General features: G+C 40.9%; 1 protein-coding gene across 1 annotated transcript in view; it reads left to right on the top strand.

Moving 5' to 3' along the window:
* The first annotated feature begins 730 nt into the window (after positions 1 to 730).
* ROR2 (receptor tyrosine kinase like orphan receptor 2) overlaps positions 731 to 25527 on the top strand; it is an 83229-nt gene continuing 58432 nt past the window's right edge. The window contains exons 1-2 of the mRNA XM_064176545.1: positions 731 to 788; positions 12547 to 12624. Of these exons, the coding sequence (XP_064032615.1) occupies positions 12552 to 12624 (73 nt within the window). The 5' untranslated portion in view covers positions 731 to 788; positions 12547 to 12551. The remainder of the gene's footprint in view (positions 789 to 12546; positions 12625 to 25527) is intronic.

Here is a 25527-nt window from a genome sequence, read left to right as displayed (position 1 = left end):
TGCTTATGCATCTGAGCTATTTTTCAGAGAGAGTGATTTCCCATTGGAATGGGCTGCCCAGGGAGGTGGTGGAGGCACCGTCCCTGGGGGTCTTCAAGAAAAGACTGGCTGAGGCACTTGGTGCCATGGTCTAGTTGACTGGCTAGGGCTGGGTGATAGGTTGGACTCGATGATCTTGGAGGTCTCTTCCAACCTGGTTGATTCTATGATTCTATGATTCTATGATTCACCCCGTACAGCAGCAAAGGTAGTTTAAGCACTATGAGTAAGAAATGGGAGTTTCTTTCAGAGCAGACCACCATCGCTGTGCATATTCACTTGCAATCCAAAGAAGTCAAACAGTTCAGTCAGCAGTCAAGACTGTTGGACAAGCAGCTTGTTGGAAGAAATATTGTGTTTTAGGGGTTTACTCTCAAGTGAAGAAGCATAAGTATTGTTTAAACAAATAACACCGTGACTTGAAAATTAAGAAAGGTCTACCAAACCAAATCAGTAACATGTCTTTTAAACTCTCAATTGGAGTAATTGGTTTATATTTTTCAATGGCTAAAATGCAGATCAGGTGTTAGCTTCTTTTACATCCTGGCAGCCGCTCTTATCTTTGTATTCCATTTTCTACACACATAGGCAAACGTGTATATGCAGAAGCACAGGCACACCCACACACAGTCTCTCACAGCCACCAAAAATATTTGATCCCATCACTGCTGCTGCGAGTGCTCACTTGTGACTCACCTGGTCACCACAGTTGCATGCTGACTCACTTCCTTCGTGCTTGCTCTGCAGCGGTCAGTATGGGCTGAATTGCTAGTGAAGGAGAGGAATTATTCTTTGGGGGTATACATAGACTGTAACTAATTACTCATTACAAAGAAGGTTTTCAGTAGAAAATCAAGAATGTTAAGCACTTGATCTAGAAACCAAGATACTTTGCATTAAAAGGAAATTTGCCTTCTCTGGAAATTAAACCTGGTTATTCATTAAACAAAATTAAAATGTAAACTGGTTATTTAAATTTATGCCAACCGGTTATGAGCAAAACCTCTAATATGAATTTGTTCAGGCTAGGGAACAGCTGCTTCTGCTTGATTGCAGTGTTTGATGTTACATATTGGCAGTGTAACTTTGTAAGATTATATTCTCATCTGATTTAGTGGAGACAAGCCCCAAGTGGGTAGGTAGCACTCCAGATAGCCAAAATCATGCTTTTCTATCTCCTTGAATTTTTTTAAGAGTAGCAATGCTTTCTGGCAGGAAAGAACGTGAGTTATCTGTTTAATGATTTTATTCAGGGATGAATATTGTGCTACCATTGGCTTGTTTGTGAGCATGAATTTCTTAAAATATTGATAGCTCAGGCATCCTGCCTGGGTGACCAGGCTTATCAAATCAGTGTTTATTATCAGACACCACCATTTTAGAATTAATAATTTTTCTCCTTTCTGTCACAAAGCTGGCAAAACAACTTAGTCATAATACTTCTGTCATTCCAAAAATGTGCAGATTAATGCAAATGTACAATTTACTCTCACTGTTTCCCCGAGAATAGAGTGGGTAGATGTAATTGCCTTACCTTCCAAGGCTGGTGCTACAATTCCAGCTTTTGAAATACAATTAGAGAGTGAAAATTAAACTGCAGGAAGTATTTTTTTAAAAAAGCTTAGAGTAGTTCCACTTCCTGTAGTTGTCAGCCCAGACAGAATTACCATTAGGATATATAATAGCAGATTCTACTATATTCTTTCACACTGATTGTGATCTGGGCTTAATTAATGTTGCTGCTTCAAATACAGCATGTGCTTAGAAATAAGTATATTTTCAAGTGTCTGTGTGACTAAGAGTGTTTTTCTGAATTGGAGTATTAAAAATTTCAGCCTAAGGCTGCTCACAGGACTGGCATTTTTGGATTCTAAATTATTTTGCAGAAAAAAGGAGCGCTGTGAAAACTGTTGTTTATCTCAGTTGATGGAGTGTTATAGTCATAAATCACGACTATTTTAAACCTTTTGGTTGAGACTGTTTTGTTTTCACAGCCAGAAGCAGTAAAATAATCAGTCATGTAATAATGCCATGGATAATTATCATGTTACTTAGTGTTCTTTGTACTACTGCAGGTGTGTTCGGAGCTTCTATTGGTTCTGTTTCAACTGTGATTTTTACAGCTGAGGTGGTGAAGAGCTTTGGAATGTACTCAGAATGGTTTTACTGTTTGTTGGGGGTTTTGTTGTTGCTGTGTTTTGGGGTCTTTTTGTTTGGTTGGTTTTTTTTTTTTTTTTTTTTTTTTTTTTTTTTTTTTTTTTAGCATAATGCATTACCAACAAAGACCATTTGCTACAAAATCCAGATTAACTTGTCTTTTCTATGGTTCAAGGATTTTGATGCACCTCAGTATATTGATGCGGACTGCTTAACATACAGTTGAGCAGAAAAGCCATGTTTGTGACAGTAAACTTAATTCTGCTGCTGCTAAATTGGAAATTGCATTGTAATCTGTGGTTTTAAAAGCATCAAGTATTTTACACTGTCAGTATCATGTGATTCATTTTTACTTATTAAACACTTGGTTTTATTGTCATTATTACATCTTGTTTTCAAATAGTGCTTTAATTTTTGCCTTTCTTTACTAGGAGCAAAGCTGGGACTGTGCAGTGACAGTGAGTTTTTTCTGCCACAGTGTGCAGGAATAAGGTTTAAGCCAGGAATTCCATGATCAGTTGAAAGATGCATAAATCAGTTCAGTCATCAAAAAACTCCCTCCCTTTTCTCTGCCCCAGCTTCTTGCTTCTGTGGTGCTCCCTTCCTGTAGCTGACTCAACACTTTTGCAGCTGCACTGGGAACCACATCAGGGAGCTAACCTTTATCCCCATCTGTCAGTGTACTGGTCAGTTGAAGTACAAAAGATTAAAGGACATTTATTGCAGACACTGGATTTGGGTGCCCACATGCTTTTGAAAAGCCTGGTAGACATCTCTATTTGTTGGTGGCAAACACTTCCAACAATCTAGCCTAAGGTGACTTGGCTAGGACTTTGCAGGAAGGCCTAAAATCTGAAATTAGGATTTGGATATTTCTTCATGATGGCTGAGTTCCCATTTAATGATCTCCACTATCTGTTGCCTTTACTGTAACTTTATCAAAAGAGTGTTTTGGCAGTGAATTAACAGAGTAATAGGTAATCCAATGGTTATCATCTTCAGAACTAGGTTGTGCAATAAAAATGGTGACTTGAAAGGAGTATCTTCTTTTCTGTGGGTGCTGTTTGGTTACTTTTGTGCTCCTCTGTGAATAAAGTCTATCTATATCTTTGGTTTGCCTCACTGACAATTATAAACACCACTTCAAGTAGCAAATACGAATTGCAGGAGAAAGAATCCAGGGTATGTAATGGCTAAGCGCAGTGATGAGGGCTGTATAATGAAAGAGTAAAGATTCACAGTTGCAATTGAAAGGCAGCTGTGTGGTTAAACATAAATATGTATGAGGTATTGACATAACGTATTAATTGAAGTCTGTGTTTTAATCCCTTTTAAAAACATTTTAAATTACTTTCCTGATATAATTATTTTCATACCGACTTTATAAAAGTACTTGGTGAGATGCCTCACTCATGACTAAGAAGACAAACTGAATCTTCAGTATACTGTTTTCCATTTTGGAAGTTCATTACAGCTCTATTTGGAAATCAAGAATCATTCCTACTCTGCAAATTCGTGCTTACGGCCAGCTGGTTTTGTTTACTGTGATTTAGAATGGTTTGATGCTAGGTTACTAAGGATTGTTTTATTAAATGAGGAAGTTCCTGCAGGAGCCTTGTGAAGTTTGTAAATTGCCTTTTTTTTTTTTTTTTTTTTTTTTAAATCATACACTTGACTACTACTTTTCCCCAACAAACAACCAGTCTGTCTTGGATAAGTCTGTGAACATAAACGTTCATAGGTAACAGAGATTCATGCAGCACGCAGATTCTCTCTGTATGCATGTGACTGACAAAAGGATGTAAAAATACAGGATTTTGAGTCTTTGTTAAGCTGTCTTAAGAAACGAGGTCTCACCATGCAGAGAAGATGGTTTAACATTCGAGGGTTTTTTAAATTTTATTTTAAACCAATGATTGGTTTTCTGTCCCAAACAAATAATGAAGCCGTTTTCACTGCTACAGGTCATAAATCTCACATCTGCCTCTGTCCCCTACTGTAGTTCCCATAAAGAGTGTTTTTCTTGATACTAGATTAAATGAAACCATTTAAATGTAGTTATTAGGTAAAGTAGAAAAACATGGAGAGGTGGAATTTAGTGCTAATGAAACCAGAAATTCGCTGTAATAAGGAATGCATATAAATTGTGAGAATTGATTCTGTGTAACTGAACTTTTCTCTTGTTAAATATTTTTTCTGTCTGCGTTTTCTACCAGCTGAGAGTTCTGTGAGTTCTGCAGTCTCATGTTAGTTTTACTTTAAATGTACTTATTTAATTTTTTTTTTTTAATGTAATACTGTAGCAGGTTTAGAACAGCTAATTCCCTTTCTAGTGGCCTCATAGTGAGAGGTTTTTATTACTATGAATTTAGCTGAAAATAATTTTAAAGAATTTTGGGTGGCTAAGGAATCAATCTAAATTAACTAGTTAATCTATCCTATGAGTAATATGCTTTGCAAGGTGATAGCAAGCTAGGAAGAGCTTGTTTTACAAAGTTGTCTGATTAGAGCAACTGAAAAAAAGAAAAGAAAAATGAGAAAAGCCAGTTTAGGTTATTTCTACCACCTTCAACTATTTGTACGTGTTGCTTCAGGAGTTAAACTATGTATGCTGTGGTGGTTCTAATCTACCATCACTATGAAAGAAGCACACTGATTTTATGCTACAAACTGCATCTTTTGTAGACTGTTTGCCACCCTTTACAGGTCTGCCAAGCCCACTCTGCAATTGGTTGCCAGGAGCTGCAGATGTTGGAAAAGAGAAATGTCAATGAAAGGCCCTGATTCAGCAACTCAAGCAGCCTGCCTCCCCCCGCCAAAGTAATCAGATTGGCAGCTGAATCAAAGGGTACAGTGAGCCCTTTGTTTGAGAGCTCCAGAGGTTAGTAATTGACAGAAGGTCAACAAAGTTTTATGAAGAAAAGAACAGAATATTAGAAGGTATTAGGCTGAAGAGGGAGAGTTTGGAAGGTTTATGTTATAGGAAGAAAGTTAGAACCTGAGTCAAAGGTTACAGCTGCAGGAAGCAAAGGTTGCATATTCCTGTTTAAATCTGAAAACACTTTCAGCTCCAGAAACTGCATTATTGATGAGTAGAAGAAGTTGCTGAACAAAAATCTACTAAAATTTCCCTAATTCTGGCTATGTACAGTTGTTAATGTTGAAGGATTTAGTCACAAGCTTTGAGATTTAGCATACAATGGTAGGATGATTGCCTCTTAGAGTCATGGCACTGGAAAAGATCTGAAGAGATCCTGCTTCACCCTGTGAAAGGAAGCATTACCTACATCTGTGCTATATCATGTGCAATAGGTGCTTGCCTAAACTGCCACTCTGGAGAACTAAATTCGTTTTCATGCAAAAGAAATTCCTCAGTGTTTAGAGAACACTAGCTCTTAGTTGATACATTATTTCTTTCAGAGTAAGGGGCCATCATAATCACTCATTTTTTCTTTTTGCTGGTTGTGTTTTGTAGGTGATCCTCATGGCACTACTTGCAGTATTTTGGTTTCACCCATATACCTCTTGAAAGACAATACAAAAAACTGGAGAAAGAGCTTCATGGCTTTACTAGTGTTGAGTAGACTGGAAGGATTAATACAAAATTACAGAATTATTTCAGTTGGAAAGGATCTCTAAGATCATTGAGTACAACTGTCAGTCTTAACACCATCATGGCCATTAGACTATATCTTGAAGTGCTATGTCTACACATATTTTGAACACCTCCAGAGACAGCAACTCCATCACCTCCCTGCATAGACTATTCCCAATCCTCACCATCCTTTCAGTAAAGAAATTTTTGTAATATCTAGTCTAAACAATTTCAAGCTATCTACTCTTGTTCTAGTACTTGATACTGTGATGGTTTGGGTGTTCCCTGCACACCCCACCCCCCCCCCGCCCCACACACACACTTTAGAAATCACCCAGACTAGACTCAGCCAGCTCTGGAAATATGAATGATGCTTATTATTTACAGCTAGCACAATATACAAGCAGATATTTACACTACATACAGTTATCTACAGAAATATACAAGGTAAAAAGGTAATACAGAAACACAACTCCCCTCCCAGAAACCTGAGTCCCCAGAAGGGGCTTCCAACCACCCCTTCACCTTCCCCCTACCCCTCTCCACCTTACCCCAGTCCCAAGGAAGAATAGAGGTTCAGCCAAGAGTTTAGGAAGCAAAGTGGTTTAGCCCAAAATGGAAGGTGAGGTTGGAGCGATGCAGTTCATCCAGCAGCCCAAGTGAAAGTGATGGCAAGAGTGTTATCTGATGTTTCTATTTCTTGTTCCTATACTTCTCATCAAGACTGTGAGCGAAGTAGACATCAGCTTTGTTTTCCTTTTACAGCCTGTAATCTAGTTATTCTCACCAAAACATTCTAGCCTGCTTCAAACTAGCTCAGATACTAGGGAGAAGAGATCAACACCCATCTCACTGTGACTGCTTTTCAGGCAGTTGTAGAAAGCTATAAGGTCTCTCCTCAGTCTTCTTCTCCAAGCTACTGTTTATGTGTCCCTGTATGATGTTTTTCCTTGTCAGCAACAGCTTGAGATTGCTGATTTGTGATTAATTCTATCCATGTAAGCTAGGCCAACCAATCTTAGTTGTAAATTATCTCTCTGCTTTATTGTAAATACATAGAAGTTCTTTATTTCATTGTTTTTCCAAGAATTGAAGTTGCACTGATGAGTCTATAAATCTCTAGGATACCTTTTTACCTGTTAAAATAAGTAACAGGAACTATTTGTGCGACTTCCAGCACCTCTTCTGTGCTCTGTGAGAACTGACAGTTGCTAGCATTACATTGCAAGGTGTTGCATCAGCCAACCCTCAACAGATCTGAATTAATTAGGACAGCTCTGTTTGAAAATATCTTCCTGTACAAGGCTGAGGCCTTGGTTTGTTCCTGGTATCAATTATGATAACTGCCTCTTTGTGACTGGCTCTTTTGATGAAGATTAATGCATTGTTTTGATGTCTGCTTACAGCCATGAGCGTTTTGAAATGTTTACTGCAAATACCTTTCAAATAGTGAATGATCTGTGAACTCATAACCATTTCAGACAGAAAAAAAATAGTGCTTTTATGATGAATGTTGCATGCCCTATGACTTGACATTGTGAACAGTTGGACAATTTTGTTTTCAAGTGTCTGAAAGGGCATTTGTGTCCAAATAATACAGGGTGCTTGCTTACATATTCTGCTGGTCACTGGAGCCTAAGCCAGAGCAGTGGGGCCACCTGTGCTGGATCTAGTCTGTGAGCAAATCCTCCTGCTTTCAGGAAAAAGGAATTGACAAAAGAAGTGAAAATTACTTGCATTCCATTTGGAAGAGTGTTTTATATACTGCTTGTTTTCTTGATGCAGTTAGCTGTCGTAAGTTGAAGGAACAGAATGCATTTTGTGCATCAGAAATATGGAACACTGTCTCTAAATGTGGTTTATCTTTCGGGGCTGAAGTTTTCCTCCAACTGAAATGGCTTGCCTGATTACCTTGAAAAGTTCAGAAATCCTTTTCACATGGATGGGCAGTTTGAAAGTAGTACTATTTACAGGATCTGCATTTTGCTTGACTATGTGGTCACTGAAACAAAGAGATGTTCCTGGGGGTCTGAGGGGTGGCACATCTGACACATACATTGTCCTGTACTGGCAATTTGCATTCAGGGTATTCTGAAGTCTTGTCTGGGCCAATGTGTGAGGAGAACAGACGTTTGTGTTCTTTCCTACCTTGATACTGTCACTGCAAATGTAAGGTAGATGTTCAGAAACAAGCTGTGATGCATTTAACTCTTAATCAAGGAGTGAAAAATGTGAGAGTAGTCATACAGGAGCAGATGGGAGATCTGTTCAACCCTGTCTTGGTTCTGATAGCTGTAAAAAACATACTGAAGTAAGAGTTCTGGTGTACATACTTTATGCTGGATGTTTACCTAGCCTCCAGCCATTTTGAGCTCAGTGACTTCCTTGCCTGAGTAAGATTTCTGTGAATTACTTAGGTCTGAATAGATTTTTCTATGTGAACTTTCGCAGTCTCAGCTGTAGCCCATGTGAACTCTGCCCACAGCCCTCGTCTTGTTTGAGAAAACTCCACTTTGCTTTGGCTTTGTTTTGAAATCGTTTTTTGCTGGTCTTCCACTCATTCCCTGTCTGCTTCACTTTCTTTAGTAGCTTTGATTAGAGAAGTTTGATAGCCTGTATACCATATAGCCATTTCTTTCTTTGTCTTCTCCAGGAACATCTGTGCCACACAAAGCTCTCTGCAAGGAGCTCTTTCAGGCTTAGTGACTGTCCAAGCCTGTGCAGATGTTTTCTGCACATATCTGCACAGTTGTCCAACCTGCTGTGGAGATTCTTTATACACCAATGGGGCTGTGTTCATTGAGACACTTTCCAGGCACCATAGTGACTGATTTGTCTTTAGTTAGCTACATATTTATGTAGCACTGCTCTGGTTAGCATACTGCTTGCCAGTGTGGGTTGACAATATAACATCTAAGGTTTTCTTCTTACCAGTTTTTATCTGTTCTGCTGGTTGCTTTTTTTCTGCCAGTTTTGTGGTTTGCAACCTTACCTTTTGTCATAGCATCTTACAACAATGATGTATTTGTAATATATATGAAAAAGAAAAAGCTGTGATTATCTAATATCTTTGTTGAATTTAAAATCAGTTCAATAAACACCTCTATCTTTTCTGCCAGTATGTGCCTACTGATCAGTGAAAGCAGAACATTAAAACTACTTGTGGATTTATCTTCATTTCAGGCAGTGGAACAACACATAAAGATGCTCCCAGGAAAAGCAACATCAAATAGGGAGGAGAAAAGCAAAATGAGGTAGCCACACTGAAATAGTGAATAAACAAGGGTGGGGGGGGGAAGACATAAGTTAAAAATAAGATGCAGATAGAAATATAGCTGGATAGGAGTCTTCAGGCGAGAGTGGGTCTGGGAAACATTGGTGATGACACACGATTAAGGGTGCATCTGCACTACAGAGAGGAAAATAAAAATCAAAGTGGCAAGAAATACTATCTGCTGAAGAAAACACTGTAGATTTACTTCTGGCAGGAAAATGTACTATGTTGTGCAAAATCAGAAAGCACTGAGAATAATATTCAACAAAAATGCACAGCTCTTAGTTACTAGTTGTGGAATTTTTAAAATTATTTTTAATTCAAGAGGAAAAGATTTTATTTGGTTGTAGTTTGTCTTATTGCTAATAAATTTTTGATGTTTTAAGTTGTGATACAGAAACTCTAGGGTTAAGGCTTGGAATTCATCATAAATGTGATTGAAGTGGAAATTTGCAGATACAGAAAATACACATTTCTTTCACAAAAGCAAGTTTGAGTGACAGATGTTTTGTGTGTACAGTTTGAAAAATATACGAAGGATTTTCAATTTTAACTTTGCTTACTTATAGAGACTTCACTGATGGATTGTGTCTATGGTTTCTAGTTGTTCTTTGGTAAACCACATCTGGAGATTAATGTTTTTTCCAGACATAAACATATCAAGCACAGGAACTAATCACACCAAACTGTTATTGAAGCACTTTCAAATCAGCAAATGCTTTTTTTGTCTCTTTCCATCTTTGTTTTGAGAAGCTTGAAAAAATTAAAGACATGAGTGTGGGAAGGAGAGAAGAAAGAGGAAGTCCTTTCTGTGATCATTTATCTCAGCTTCCAATGTTTTTCTTTTGTGGATCCCACTAAATGATGAAGGAAATTGGAATAACTATCTTAAAGTTGAATGTGTGATATTAAACCAGAAGTGCCACTTGGATCTTGGGCAGTTTGGAGTTTTGAGCTGTGAGTATTGTGAGTGACCATATGTCCCTAAAAGTGGGCTTCTACTGATAATGTTTCATCCTGTGAATACTGGTGAATTAGGAACACCCTAATAAGCCAGTTGCAGGTTCTTATGGACCAAAAGAACAACTGATTTTCTACTCTTCTTTTTTGCTACAATATCTCGTATTGAATTAACCTTCCTCCTAACCAGTAAACATTGCTGTTCTATCCTAAATTCCTTCTGCTACACAGAGGTCAAACAGAAGCAAGGAAAGGGAAGTGAATTTACCTACCTTTCTGTCCTTTGGTAAAAATGAGTTATAATGTATCTTTGCTGAAATTTGGAGGAAACATGGCTATTATACCTTTATCAGTTCATATTGCATCAAACAAATAATTTTTTACTGTGGAGTGAAAAAAAAAAAAAAGTCACTTGGATTGTCTTCCCTCAGAGGTGTGAAAACAGCTTGGAAAGGGATTTACAATGGAATTTAGAATGGCACTATCCTGTCCATCTATTTCCATTTCTCCCTCCAGACTGCAGAGGAAGGCCTATCCTGGGGTGTATTGGGAGGAGTGTGTCCAGCAGATCAAGGGAGGTTCTCCTCTCCCTCTACTCTACCCTTGTGAGACCTCATCTTGAATATTGTGTTCAGTTTTGGGCTCCCCAGTTTAAGAGGTACAGGGAGCTGCTGGAGAGGGTCCAGCGGAGGGCTACGAGGATGATTAGGGAACTGGAGAGCATGGCTTATGAGGAGAGGCTGAGGGACCTGGGGCATTTTAGTCTGGAGAAAAGAAGACTTAAAGGGGATTTGATAAACATTTATAAGTATCTGAAGGCTGGCCAGGAGGGGGGTGACAGGCTCTGCTCACTTGCTCCCTGTAATAGGACAAGGAGCAATGGGTGTAAGTTGCATCAAAAGAGGTTCCACCTCAACACAAGTGCGAACTTCTTTACTGTAAGGGTCACAGAGCACTGGAAGAGGCTTCCCAGAGAGGTTGTGGAGTCTCCTTCTGTGGAGACTTTCAAGGCCTGTCTGGATGTGTTCCTCTGTGATCTGTATTAGATTATATTGTCCTGCTCCAGCAGGGGGGTTGGACTCGATGATCTCTTTGGGTCCCTTCCAAAATCTAACATCCTATGATGCCATGATTTCCACTGGACACCACTGGGGATGGCAGAAGGTGTCTGCCCAAGCCTTAGCTGTTCCAGTTTGAAAAAGAGTATCTTACCAGAAGACAGCACTGTCTTCACCATCACTCTAACTGCAGTATCTGGCAATGGGCAGACAACTCAAGTAGAAGGCTTAACCAGTGGGAGGTGGAGGGAGAGATGAAGTAATGTCAAGGTGGCAGTTCTGTGACAGCAAAAATACTTTCAGACCCATCTTGAAGTAGAGGATATCTCTGTTTCACTTTATGAAATTAGAGGCAAATTATCTAAATCTTATCTTCTCAAATAATACATAAAATGGTAAAAAAGAGAAATAAAAACTAACATCAATCTCAATTATTGGAAGATAATAATGGAGTTATTTGTGTTTCATTATTGCGATTGCACAGTGGTGTTGCGAGTTGCATTCTGAGGGAAGGAGAATGGGAACAAAAGAAAGAGAGAGAACTTTTTCCATAGTTTTATTTTACTGAGATCATTATGTAACATTTACACCTCTAACAAGTCTACAACAAACTCCAGATCTTTCTCTCTAGATACTGATGTCTTTGGTTTTGCATGCTCTTTTGGTAACATGCCAAGGTGACAAAGAATGCGGGTTGCTGACTGTACATTAGGTAATGCAAAAGTACACTGAATGCCATTTGAGAAATTGTTTTAGTAGAAGCACCTCTGCAGTTCAGCTCTGTTCTTCACACCATTGTGTTTTCAAAAGGGAGAGCAGACATGTGAACCTCTGCTCTATAATGGTCAATGTTTTGTAAGATTTGCAGAAGCAAAGGAACCTGTATGCTGTCTCCAGTGGCTGCTGGCTGAGCATTGTTTCTGTCTTGTTCTGATACATGTTAGGCACAAACAAGGAAGGCACACAGGAAAATGTGTGTGCATTTCATGACCCTTTTGGAATACTTGGGTAATGGTTACTGTATTTTCATTTCTGGGATACCATTTAGGAATGCAACTGAAAATAGGATAAGAAAGTCAGCAGAGATGATGAGTCTGGCCTCTGGAAATAGAATCTGAATTATCGTAATGTAACTTCAGAAGCAGAGTTATGCGATTTTTCTCACTGAGTCTGTTATTAAAGCTCAGGTATTCCTTGATTTTATGGGCCAGCACCACTCTCAGGAAATGTTTGCATTCTTTGTAAACCTGTGGATTTTATACTGGTAAGAACTGGAAAGTAGTTTTTAATCCTGCTTACAACTGCCTAGCAGAAGGTAAATCCACAATGTGTATTATTGTGAAGTTTTTTAATCTGGGATGGATAAATCCTGGCCTTGTTACTAGGTGTTTTGTGTGTGCTGCTCTGTAACCCAGAGTCTAGACTGAAGGAGTTTGATGAGCAATGTATTTTTCATTTTCTAGGTGAAATGGAAATTCCAGATTCAAATGACCCCCTAGGTCATGTGGATGGACTTCAGAGACCAATTCCAACACCAAAAGGTAAAATGAATTGTAGCTACTTTTCCCTACTCCTGTCCAAATACATGCAAAATTAGAGAGAACCAGCAAACTCCTATTACTATCTATCTTCATCTGGTTTACCTGTGAATACAGGTCTGTAAGAAAGGTAGCCTTGTCTGACTTATTTCTAATGGAAAGCAAGGATAGCAAGGTTACAGGAGTATATGAAAATTAATTTTTAAGCTCTGAGCACTAATAATGTTCAGGATTTTTTAAAGTGTAATGGCAGATTTTCTTAGCATAATTTTTTATGATAATTTATCACTTCAACTGTAGCTTCAATGCTATCCTTGGATGTGAAGCAGCAAACTGTGATTCCAGCTACGGTTTGGGGCAAATTCTTAAATCAGGACATTTTCAACATTCTGTGTGAATGGTGCCACATCCAGCTGGTGGCCAGTCACTAGTGGTGTCCCTCAGGGATCTGTGCTGGGCCCCATCCTCTTTAACATCTTCATAGATGATCTGGATGAGGGCATCAAGTCAGTCATCAGCAAGTTTGCAGATGACACTAAGCTGGGGGCAGATGTGACTGGGTTGGAGGGCAGAAGGGCTCTGCAGCGGGACCTTGATCGCCTGCACAGATGGGCAGAGGCCAATGGGATGGCATTCAATAGCTCGAAGTGCAGGGTGCTGCACTTTGGCCACAACAACCCCATGCAGAGATAGAGGCTGGGGTCAGAGTGGCTGGAGAGCAGCCAGACAGAGAGGGATCTGGGGGTGCTGATTGATACCCACCTGAACATGAGCCAGCAGTGTGCTCAGGTGGCCAAGAGAGCCAGTGGCATCCTGGCCTGCATCAGGAATGGTGTGGCCAGCAGGAGCAGGGAGGTCATTCTGCCCCTGTACTCTGCACTGGTTAGACCACACCTTGAGTACTGCGTTCAGTTCTGGGCCCCCCAGTTTAGGAAGGACACTGAGATGCTCGAGCGTGTCCAGAGAAGGGCAACGAGGCTGGTGAGAGGCCTTGAGCACAGCCCTATGAGGAGAGGCTGAGGGAGCTGGGATTGTTTAGCCTGGAGAAGAGGAGGCTCAGGGGTGACCTTATTGCTGTCTACAACTACCTGAGGGGTGGTTGTGGCCAGGAGGAGGTTGCTCTCTTCTCTCAGGTGGCCAGCTCCAGAACGAGAGGACACAGCCTCAGGCTGCGCCAGGGGAAATTTCGGCTCGAGGTGAGGAGAAAGTTCTTCACTGAGAGAGTCATTGGACACTGGAATGGGCTGCCTGGGGGGGTGGTGGAGTCGACGACCATGGGGCAGTTCAAGGCAGGGTTGGACGTGGCACTTGGTGCCATGGTCTAGCCTTGGGCACTGTGGTGAAGGGTTGGACTTGATGATCTGTGAGGTCTCTTCCAACCTTGGTGATACTGTGATACTGTGATACCATGATAATATCTTGCTTGTTATCCAGATTTTTTTCCTTTGTATGAATGGTCTGCTGCACTAACATCAACCCATAGGCTTAGAAAAAGTGCTAATTAATCTTGTTATCGTAAGGAGTGCAAACCTCTTTCTGCTTTATCTTGCATTCTCAGCAAGATGAGCACGTGTTGAAGCCTGCAGAGCTCTGAGGTGCTAGTCAGTTGTTGTTCTTGGAGCTTCTCTTTCAGAGGAACAGCTCTTGAGTGAATGTATTCTTTGTTCTCAGAGGTGTCCAATGCCATGCAATCCTTAGTTGTTCTTACTTTGACTATGCTTATTCGAAGCTGCCAGGAATTTTTGTTTGTTTGTTTTTCTTCAGAGCCTTCCATTTTTTCTATCCTTAATTGAATTCAAAATTATGTATTTATGTTTGCATATCTCTAGCTACATTCCTATTGATATTCAATGTGGTACTGTTGCCCTGTCATTTGAAAAGAATCACAGAACCACAGAAACATTCCAGTTGGAAAAGACTCTCAGGATCAAGCCTAACATTATCCCCACTCTACAAAGTTCACTCTGAAACCATATCCCTTAAGCACCATATCCAAACGACTTCTAGACACATTAACGATTAGTGATTCAATCACCTTCCTGGGCAGCCCATTCCAAATATTCCCTAATGTCCAGTATAAACCTTTCAGTTGCAGCTTGAGGCCATTTCCTCTTGTTCTATCACTATTTACCTGTGAGAAGAGACCAGCAGCAGCTACTCCACAACATCCCTTCAAGTAGCGATGAGGTTTCCCCTCACCCTCCTCTACTTCAAAGTAACAGCCCCAGCTCCTTCAGTCCCTCTTCATAAGATTTATTTTCCAGGCCCTTCACCAGCTTTTATTGCCCTCCTCTACACCTGCTCCAGCACCTCCACATCCCTCTTGTACTGAGGTGCCCAAAACTGAGCACAACACTCAAAGTGTGCCCTCACCAGTGCTGAGTACAAGGGTCCAATCACCTCCCTGTTGCTGCTGGACACAGCATTTCTAATACAAGCCAGGATGCCACTGGCTTTCTTTACCACCTGGGCGCACTGCTTGCTCATATTGAATTGTTTGACTCCTTTCTGCTGGACAGCTTTCCCACTGTACTTCCCCAAGCCTGTAGTGTTGCTTGGGGTTGTTATGGCCCAAGTGCAGACCTGGCATTTGGCCTTATTGCAGCTCATACGATCAACGTTGGTGTATGCTTCTTCTCAAACTTTTTTGACTTTCTGAAGATCCCAAATTATTTTAGAGGATCTAACTCCATTCTGGGAATGAATTTCAGTAACAGGCATTCCTGTCAGCAGCAGTGTACACTATGCAGTTGTTGTATTTGCTACACACACATCCTCTACTTTCAATTGGAAAAGGTCCAGCTCCTTAGCTGATCTGACAGGCTTGTTTACTTGTCAAGTTGGTCCTGCTTCACTCTTGTGTTGTCTGAGCTTTTAAGTTTAGAGACATAAATGAAAATGTTTGTGGTTTTTGGTTTTGTTTTCATGTGACATGAGTTGGATAAATTCTTGTTGAGAAAGGAGTTGCAGTTATTTCCTCTTTTTTTTCACAGGACCACAGGTAGTACCTAAGGAAGTAATTAATCACATCTCAAATGCTTCTACATCATAAGGATTATGTATTACCTTCAGAAAAAAAAAATACACCCTTATACATATCAGTTATTAGTTTCCAGCATGCATGGTTTGACTGGAAATGACCTTACTCTTCTTCCCTTTCATTTTTGCATCTATAGAATTCTCCAAATAAGCAAAAATCCTTTTGTTGAAATCTTTTGTTTCTTTAGTTCAAACATTAACCTGTGTGTTTCTGTACCATAGTGAGGTAGCAGGTTTTGTTTCAAAGACAGTTGTGCGTCAGAGTTTGTGCCTACTGTTGATGTCATTCTTTTATCACATTGGCCTTTTATGATCAGGTTACCTGGTGAATGTGGGGAAGGCTGTGGATGTAGTCTACCTGGACTTCAGCAAAGCCTTTGACACAGTCTGCCACAACAAGCTCCTAACCAAGCTGGCAGCTCATGGCTTGGACAGGTTCACTCTGTGCTGGGTCAAGAACTGGCTGGATGGCAGAGCCCAGAGAGTGGTGGTGAATGGTGCCACATCCAGTTGGCAGCCAGTCACTAGTGGTGTTCCCCAAGGATCACTACTGGGTCCAGTCCTGTTCAATATCTTTATTGATGACCTGGACGAGGGGATTGAGTCCAGCATCAGTAAGTTTGCAGATGACACCAAGCTAGGAGCAGGTGTTGATCTGTTGGAAGGTAGGAGAGCCCTGCAGTGGGATCTGGACAGGCTGGATAGGTGGGCAGAGTCCAATGGAATGAGATTTAACAAGGCCAAGTGCAGGATTCTGCACTTTGGCCACAACAACCCCAAGCAGCACTACAGGCTGGGGACTGAGTGGCTGGAGAGCAGCCAGGAGGAAAGGGACCTGGGGGTACTGATAGATAGTAGCTGAAGATGAGCCAGCAGTGTTCCCAGGTGGCCAAGAGAACCAATGGCATCCTGGCCTGTATCAGGAACAGTGTGGCCAGTAGGACAAGGGAGGTTATTCTTCCCCTGTACTCAGCACTGGTCAGTCCACACCTTGAGTACTGTGTCCAGTTCTGGGCTCCTCAATTCAAGAGAGATGTTGAGGTGCTGGAACGTGTCCAGAGAAAGGTGACAAAGCTGGTGAGGGGCCTGGAACACAAATCCTATGAGGAAAGGCTGAGGGAGCTGGGGTTGTTTAGCCTACAGAAGAGGAGGCTCAGAGGGGACTTCATTGCTGTCTATAACTACCTGAAGGGAGGTTGTAGCCAGGTGGGGGTTGGTCTCTTCTCCCAGACAACCAGCAACAGAACAAGGGGACACAGCCTCAAGTTGTGCCAGGGAAAGTATAGGCTGGATGTTAGGAGGAAGTTCTTCACAGGGAGAGTGATTTGCCATTGGAATGGGCTGCCCAGAGAGGTGGTGGAGTCACCGTCCCTTGAGGTGTTCAAGAAAAGACTGGATGAGGCACTTAGTGCCATGGTCTAGTTGATTGGTTAGGGCTGAGTGATAGGTTGGACTGGATGATCTTGGAGGTCTCTTCCAACCTGGTTGATTCTATGATTCTATGATTCTATGATTTCTTCCTTTAGAAATGTTTCATTGTTCTGATTTGTTTGTGACCTGTTGGTTGTTTTTTTGTAATTGTAGAATAGACCCACAATAGGCCTGAAAATAATAGTAAATAGACTTTAATAATGCCCAAAGTTAAAGCCTCTTTAGATGTGTCTCTAAGCCAGTAAGTGTTGGTTATTAATAACACAGACTTGAAAAAAAAACTGAAGTCTGTTCCTACAAGTGAAGCTAGTTTTCAGGTAGTTGATGGACTAGAACCATGATTCAGCTAGAGCTCTGAGGAGAACTTACCTTCCTCCATTTCCCCTAAGTGTTCACCTGAATCACCAGAGAAGCAGTGCCTCTGAGCTGTATTTCGTGGAAAAACAAAGCCAAACAGTATTTGTTGCAGGTCTGCTTTGGAATAATAATAAAATACTTGAGTGAAACTCATTTCCCAATCTAATGAGTCTTTGTAAAGGTGATCCTTCCCCCACTCTCAATTTCTTGGTGTCTTTTTGTTTTGCAACAAACTTCACCCCATTCTGGAAGCACTCAGGCTCACAGTCTGCTTGGTCTTGCACTGCCCCTTGCCCATGTTCAGACTCTTGGCCTGTGTTTCGTGATGACGATGCTGGAGAAGTGGTAAAGTTCCCTCTTTCTCTCAATGCAGCAGTGGGTTGACTAGGATGAGGCCGTGTCATACTTGTAAAACAAGCCCTGGGGAAGGTATTAAAAGGCTAAAATGAAACTCCTTGTAGATGAGTAGGTAGCATAGGTGAGCTACCAGTAGAGTCTTACACCATAAATAGTGTCTGGTGGGAAGAACGTTAGTTCAGTAGACTTTACTAGTTAAAGACATGCATGAGTAAGGGCAACATGCAATAGCTGAGATACTGAATGAATTGGGTTGCTTCAGAACACAACTTGTGTCAAGACTCTGACCTCTGGTTTCTGCCCAAATCTGTCTAGGAACTCATTCTGATTCAAGAAGCAGCTGTATGGTAAATTCAGGTCATTTCTGCAGTGTTATTGTTGCTTTGACCTGACATAAAGACAGAAATCATTCATATGTATTCTGAAGGGGGCAGCTTTCTATCTACACAATTGGTGACCCAAAGAACAGTCAATATCCTGATGCATTGTTGTGTATCCCAAGGATATCCTCCTAAAGAGACAGTAGCCTAGGACAGGTGGTACCTATCTCTTCACATGTCATGTAGGACTTCAGAAGACAAAACCTTAAAAGCCGTTCTGCCCCGTAGAATTGGATTCTTAGGCAGGTAGATCTGTATCCCTCCAAGTACAAGAAAATACTGCTCAATACCAGGTCTCATTCTGTTAGTAAGAGACCTTAAGTCCACTGATTTCATTGCAGGGAGCAGTGTCCATACTGTGTTAGTACTTCAGTGCTCACTCTGTTTGAATTGGCTATAATTAGTTCTGAAGCACATTTGAGGTGCATGTGATTCAAATAAATTAACTTTACATGCCTTGGGCTATACTTTAATACATTAAGATCACAAATAGTATTGAAGATGGAGGGCAAATAATGGGACTAAATTAGTCCCTAAAGGTATTAATCTGTAAATATTATGTCACAGTATTTAACAGCATATTTCATTAATTGTTCATTTGTATAAAGCAGAGAGGTGAAGAACTGGGAAGACTGTATTTAGGAAAATGGGTCTATGCAAGAAGTTATGGGTCTTAGACTTCTATATCAGGGGTGACCTCATTGCTGCCTACAACTACCTGAAGGGATGTTGTAGCCAGGTTGGGGTTGGCCCCTTCTCCCAGGCAACCAGCAACAGAACAAGGGGACACAGTCTCAAGTTGTGCCAGGGAAAGTATAGGCTGGATGTTAGGAGGAAGTTTTTGCCAGAGAGAGTGATTGGCATTGGAATGGGCTGCCCAAGGAGGTGGTGGAGTCACCGTCCCTGGAGGTGTTGAAGCAAAGCCTGGCTGACGCACTTAGTGCCATGGTCTAGTTGACTGGCTAGGGCTGGGTGCTAGGTTGGGCTGGATGATCTTGGAGGTCTCTTCCAACTTGGTTGATTCCATGATTCTATGATTCTATCTCCTCTCCTTGTTAGGTTGGTGTTTCTCTGTGTATTTCCAGTCTTGATTTACTTGTGAAGTCACACAAGTGGACTTGTGTGACCTATGGAGTCACACTTTGCTGGACTTCCACCTAAGGTGTGAAAGAGTCGTGGTGAAAGAGACCATGTTCTTCTATTTATATCTTTAAAAAATGAAAAAAGTTATTTGAAGACAAATATGGGAAAGGGTGGGGAGGGAGAAAAACAGAAAAAACGAGGGGAGAGGGGAAAAAAACTCACATTGCTTTTTAAACAAATGTTGTGGTTTCAACACACGGGAAAGTTTTGTGCTGTGAATCTGAAAACGCTCGAAGCTGTATGAAGTTATGAAGACAAAAAAGTTTTGGTTTTGGTTTTGTTTCTTTTTTAACAACTGATTTTAATCTTTTGAGTGTCTAAAGCCTGCACTGCAGTGTGTTGTGGTGTGTTCTGTAATACCAAACAGATGGATTTATGGGGGTTACAGATGAATATATGGGGGTTTTGACTGTTTTATGGGAAGTTATATAAGCATGTGTATGTGTCTCACTGAGAAATACATATTTTAAGAAGTGATAAAACATATATGCAATTATTACTACTTGTTCTGAAGAGACTGCGTTGTATCCTCAGGTATTGAGCAATTAGTGACTCAAACGTTACTTTCTTTTTCTCAGAAATTATCTATTCAGTGTTTGTTTCCCTTGTGTAGTGCAGAAAGAAGAGGGAATCAACCATGCCAAAGAGAAGGATATGGTCTCATTATCTCATATCCTCATTATCTGAGGAGCACAGAAAGAGGTGAAGCTCAATATTGCATCATACATATTACCACATAGTCTATGTGTGAATTTGGGAAGTCACTTACCTCCCCTTGCTTTTAGAGTTGGCATTTAGAAAACATGGCTGTATCTTCTGATCTCATAAGATTTCAATGTTTACAAATGATTCAGGTGTTCTGACATGAATTGCAAACTTTTAATAATTGCTATCCATGGAGGCCATCACAAAGCTGGTCTGAAAATGAAGTAGGCAGAATTGTTTTTAAAGTCATACAGGGAAAAAGGAGAAACAGCAAAAAATTAATAGTACCCAACACTTGCACTGGAAACAGCTAATGCAAAATTAACTCAGCCTAAGTGAAGAGGTTTAAAATATATTTTTTTAAGAATGAACTTCAAATCACAGCAAAAATCTTAAAATAACATAACAGAGCAATCATTTTATATTGTGCTCATGCCAAAGATAGCATACATTGTTTAAGAAAAGAACTGGATAACTAAGTGCCAGAAGAGTATAATAAAACTAAGAAGAATAAAATGAATGAGTTCTCAGTAACAACTTACTTTTCATGTTTTTAGCTTAGTATCTTTTCTTGTTCATATCTTGACAATGACTTGGCACATGCAGGAAAAGTTTATATTCTTGCTAAACCACGCGAAACAGGAACATCACCTTAATTTTGATTTGGTTGATACTGCTATCACATCTATTTGATTTACAAATATGAAGGAATGACAAACTAGTAAAGGCATTTCAAAATATAGAAGAGTTTTACCAGAAGTCAGTCATTTCCCTAAGCTACTTTATTCATAGGGTACACAGAGTACGATAGTGTGGCACAATATGTAGACTGAGTCGCATTATCCTGTCATAGCTTCTTGACAGAGCAGTTTGTACTCTATTCAAGCAAAACAAATATTAGCATTGGTTGTTCATTATGCTAAAAAAAAAAACATAATAAAAGAGAAATTTAATTTAGAGCCTCTTTGCCTACAGCAAATGGAGAAATATCCACCAGATAGCTTTCTCTTTGAAGTACTGTAAGCCAAGCCAAAGACAGCTGAAGGCATTTTCCTTGATTTCAATGACCTCTGGAACCAAGCCAGAATACAGCCAACAATATTATCTGCGTGACACAGAAAATTGCTGCCTATTGTACAAAACAAAACAAACCTATCTGATATCCATATCTCAAATGAAATATCATTGTTTATGATATGGTATTTGTGTTTATTAATGCTGCTTGTACATAGCATACACAAAATATTTTGCAGAACATTTGTTCTTTGTTTCAGAGGTATGTCATTACTAAAACAGATGAGCAAGTCTGTTCATGTTCTATTTGACATGCATAATGCGAAATATAGGGTACAAATAAAATACAAGTTCTAGTGCCTTCACATTTTGTTTTCACCCATACCTGTTGAAACAAAAAATTATTAAGAGAGAAAGAGAACTACACCAGAAAAAAAAATTGCTTTGTACATTATTGAGGTCCCAATTTATTCTGGGAAATGGTTGGTTTTTTTCCCCAAACCGTTGCATCAAAATGGCATCGAAATAGTGTTTGTAGTGTGACGTGCATCACAAAAAGTAACTGCTGATTATCACCAAGGACATTAAATAAGGAAAACATTGTTAAGAACATGGTTGGTTAAATTTTCTACTTTGTTTGGAAAATTGGCAATTATGGGTTATCTCAAGTGGACACCAAATAACAGAGCAGCTCAACAAATGGCTTCCTACCCTGTCATAAAATTACTTCAGATCCAGTAAGTATATAAACATCAGACTTCAGCATCATTTCTCAAAGAGGGAATGAAACTACCAAGTAGCAGTGTACACTTCAGTATACAGACTAGGAGCAATGAATAAGCAGTGAGATGCCCTACTGCTCCTAAGCTGCTCTGCAGAGCTTTGATAAAAAAACCAAAAATGCTTAAAAGTTCAGTAGATTAAAATAGTTACGACTTGATTTGTAATAATGGGGCAATATAAAACACTGCAGAAAATGCCTGTAGAATGGGCAAGAGAAATAATGAACTAATGCCAAGTCCTGACCTGCTGGAAATGGATTCAGTAATGCTGACTTCAAGAAAGTGTATCTATTTACAACTGGTCTGAACTCATCCACATCTTTGGCACTGCTTGTGGTGGTATTAGTTTAGTTCTAATTATTAAAAGGATATGATTAATAAATTCATGTGAAATGTTTTGAAGTGCTTAAAAGGGCCACATTGCTTCCCACAGTAACTCTGGTTTAAATGGAAAAACAGAAAAGCCTACCAAGGATTCAGTCTTGAACTAACAACACCTGCTGGTCCTAATAGGTAAAATTAGTATCTATTTTACTGTATATGTATTTGAGTGTAATATCCAGGCTAACATGACATTGAGATGCTGGAATATGTCCAGGGAAGGGTGACAAAGCTGGTGAGAAGCCTGGAACACAAGGCCTATGAGGAGAGGCTGAGGGAGCTGAGGTTGTTTAGCTTGGAGAAGAGGAGGCTCAGGGGTGACCTCATTGCTGTCTCAAACTACCTGATGGGAGGCTGTAGCCAGGCTGGGAGTTGGTCTCTTCTGCCAGACAACCAGCAACAGAATGAGAGGACACAGTCTCAAGTCATGTTAGGGGAGGTCTAGGCTGGATATTAGGAGGAAGTTCTTCCCAGAGAGAGTGATTTGCCATTGAAATGGGCTGCCCAGGGAGGTGGTGGAATCACTGTCTTTGGAGGTCTTCAGAAAAAGACTGGATGAGGCATTTAGTGCCATGGTCTAGTTGATTGGATAGGACTGTGTTGCGGAGGCAGGAATTAATATGTGGCCGAGTCGGGAAATTATACAAAAATAGTTAATTTTTATTTTCCCAAAAACCCACCCCCAGAACTATATATACAAAGATTAATTTAGTTTAATAAGCAGATTCAGTCGCATGAGAATTAAACTACAGGGATACCATCAATAATCTGACTATTTCGGAAGTCAGAAGTTGGAAAAGGCTTTGGCTATTAATTAATAGCGGTTTCTTACTAAATTAAGCTAAGCCAAATAACTCACTCAGGCTGACTTGTTCACGATCTGTCTTCCTCTTCCTTTCAGTGGCTGCCGGTGGATCGTTAAAGGTCATTAAGGGTCATTAGGCACACAAAGGTGTCAATAGGAAAGCAATCCCTTTGAAGGTCTCTCTGCAGTCAAGGCGAGGAGAGTGTGGGGGCTCAGGCAGACCCGTATGTCCAGGCACGGGCAAAATCCAAAGCGGGAACCCCAAAGGCGGGAAGATCCCCAATAGTTATAACCTTCGCTAGACAAAGGGCAGAGTTACCACACCTTAGGCGCGAAAGCGCACGGCCAATCCCAGCCTGGCTCCAGCGCGGGAACTCACGGGGCAGTCCTCCCCCCCTTCATGGCTGCAGGGCAGGCGAGGGGGGGGGTAAACCAGGCGGCTTTCCCCTTTCCCCCCGAAGTCCGGGCAGGAGAGGAATTTAGGGGTACAGGACTCCAGGACAGTCTGGGTGCTAGGTTGGCCTGGATGATCTTGGATGATTCTTGGATGGTTCTTGCTAGTAATACACCTGTGGACACAGCCCTGGATCTGATTTGCCTTTGTTGCCACAGCAGTGCGCTACTGACTTATTGAGCATTTTTAACTCTAGGACCCTCAGGGCACTTCCAGCAAGGCTGCTCCTCAGACACAGAGATCCTAGCCTGTACTGGACTCTGGTTGTTCTGGTCTAGGTTGGATGTGTCTGTGTTAGACTCCACACAGTTCTTTCCCTGTCTTTAAGTCTGTCTAAGTTCCTCTCTAAAAAGGCTCTCTTCTGTCCACATCACCACGGTTTAATCAATAAACCTGTGAGAGTGCTTTTATTCTTATCTCCCAAGATGTCTGTGAAGATGCTGGACAGTGTTGAACCTGGCATTGATCCCTGAGGGACCCCACTTGTGTCAGGATGCCAGACTGAGTATTGAACTTGGATTATCACTCTCTTGAGTGTAGCCTGTGAGCAAATTTCCTAACAGGTTTGCAGACCACAGAGCTCTACCCTACCAGAACTCCTCCTTGAGCTGATTCTTCCATGGCCCCACATTGTGGCTCCACTCCACTTCCACCCAGTAGCTGAACAGCCATTGGCATAACCAGATGTCCTTGCTTTTTATCAGTGCCCCAGCTATTTTACTAGAATCAGAATTTTACTGTTTTTGCACTTTCCCACCGCTTCTTATGAATTCATTATTCTGAAGTGAACAGTAATACAGAGTGGGGCAGCTTTTCATTGGACATACTTCAAACAAATACAAATTTTCTTCACCATATACTCTGTGCTGACAGTGCTGATGACAGCAAACTACATATGGATTTATGAAAATGTGTCAAAGTCATGGGTACTCCCTAAATGATGAGACTTAGAATCATAGAATAGAATCATATAATTGATTCATCTGGAAAACACCTTCAAAGTCATTGAGTCCAATCACAGACCTAGCACCAGCATGGCCAGTAAAACATGTCCTGAAGTTCCATGTCCGCAAATTTTTTGTGTACGTGTAGGGACAGTGACTCCACCACCTCCCTGAACAGCCTATTTCAGTGCTTGACCACTCTTTCCTTACACAAATGTGCTAGTTTGAAGCTAGCTAGAATGTTTTGGTGAAAAGGATTAGATTACAGGCTGTGAAAAAAAAGTGATGATGTCTAGTTCACTCATAGGCTTGCTGAGAGGTATAAGGACAGGAATCCAAACACAGATAAGGCACTTCTTGGGGCACTGCCTGAGCTGTTTCTCTCTCTAGCCTCTCTGCCATTTCTCTGATTAATCCACTTTGCTTCCTATCCCCCCTGGCTGAACCTCCATTCCTCCTTTGGATTGGGGTAAGGTGGAGAGGGGAGGGAGAAGGAAGAAGGGCTGTTGGGAGCCCCTCCTGGGGACTCAGTTTTCTGGGAGGGGAGTTGTGTTTCTGTATTACCTTTTACCTTGTATATTTCTATATATAACTGTATATACTGTAAATATCTGCTTGTATATTGTGCTAGCTGTAAATAATAAGCTTCATTCAAATTTCCAGAACCAGCTGAGTCTAGTCTGGGTGATTTCTAAAATGGGGTGGGGGGGAGGGGGGGCGTAACACCCAAACCCTCACAACAAAGTTTCCTGATATCCAACCTAAACCTCCCCTGGCACAACCTGAGGCCATCTCCTCCCATCCTATCACTTGGTACTAGGGAGAAGAGACCAACCCCCACTTCACTATAACCTCCTTTCAGGTAGTTATAGAGAAGTATAAAGCCATCCCTCAGCCTCCTCTTTTCCAGACTAAACAATCCCACTTCCCTCAGCAGATAATCATAAAACCTGTTCTCCAGGCCCTTCACCAGTTTTGTTGCCCTTCTCTGGACATGCTTCAGCAACTTAAGGTCCTTCTTGTAGTAAGTGGACTAAAAATGAACACAATACTTGAGGTGCGCCCTCACTGCTGCCAACTGCAGTGGTGCACCCTCACCAGCACTTCCTTACTC

This window comes from Pogoniulus pusillus, chromosome Z, assembly GCF_015220805.1.
Source record: "Pogoniulus pusillus isolate bPogPus1 chromosome Z, bPogPus1.pri, whole genome shotgun sequence".
NCBI lineage: Eukaryota > Metazoa > Chordata > Aves > Piciformes > Lybiidae > Pogoniulus > Pogoniulus pusillus.
The sequence above is the reverse complement of the archived record's forward strand: the minus strand, read 5'-3'. Positions and strand labels throughout refer to the sequence as shown.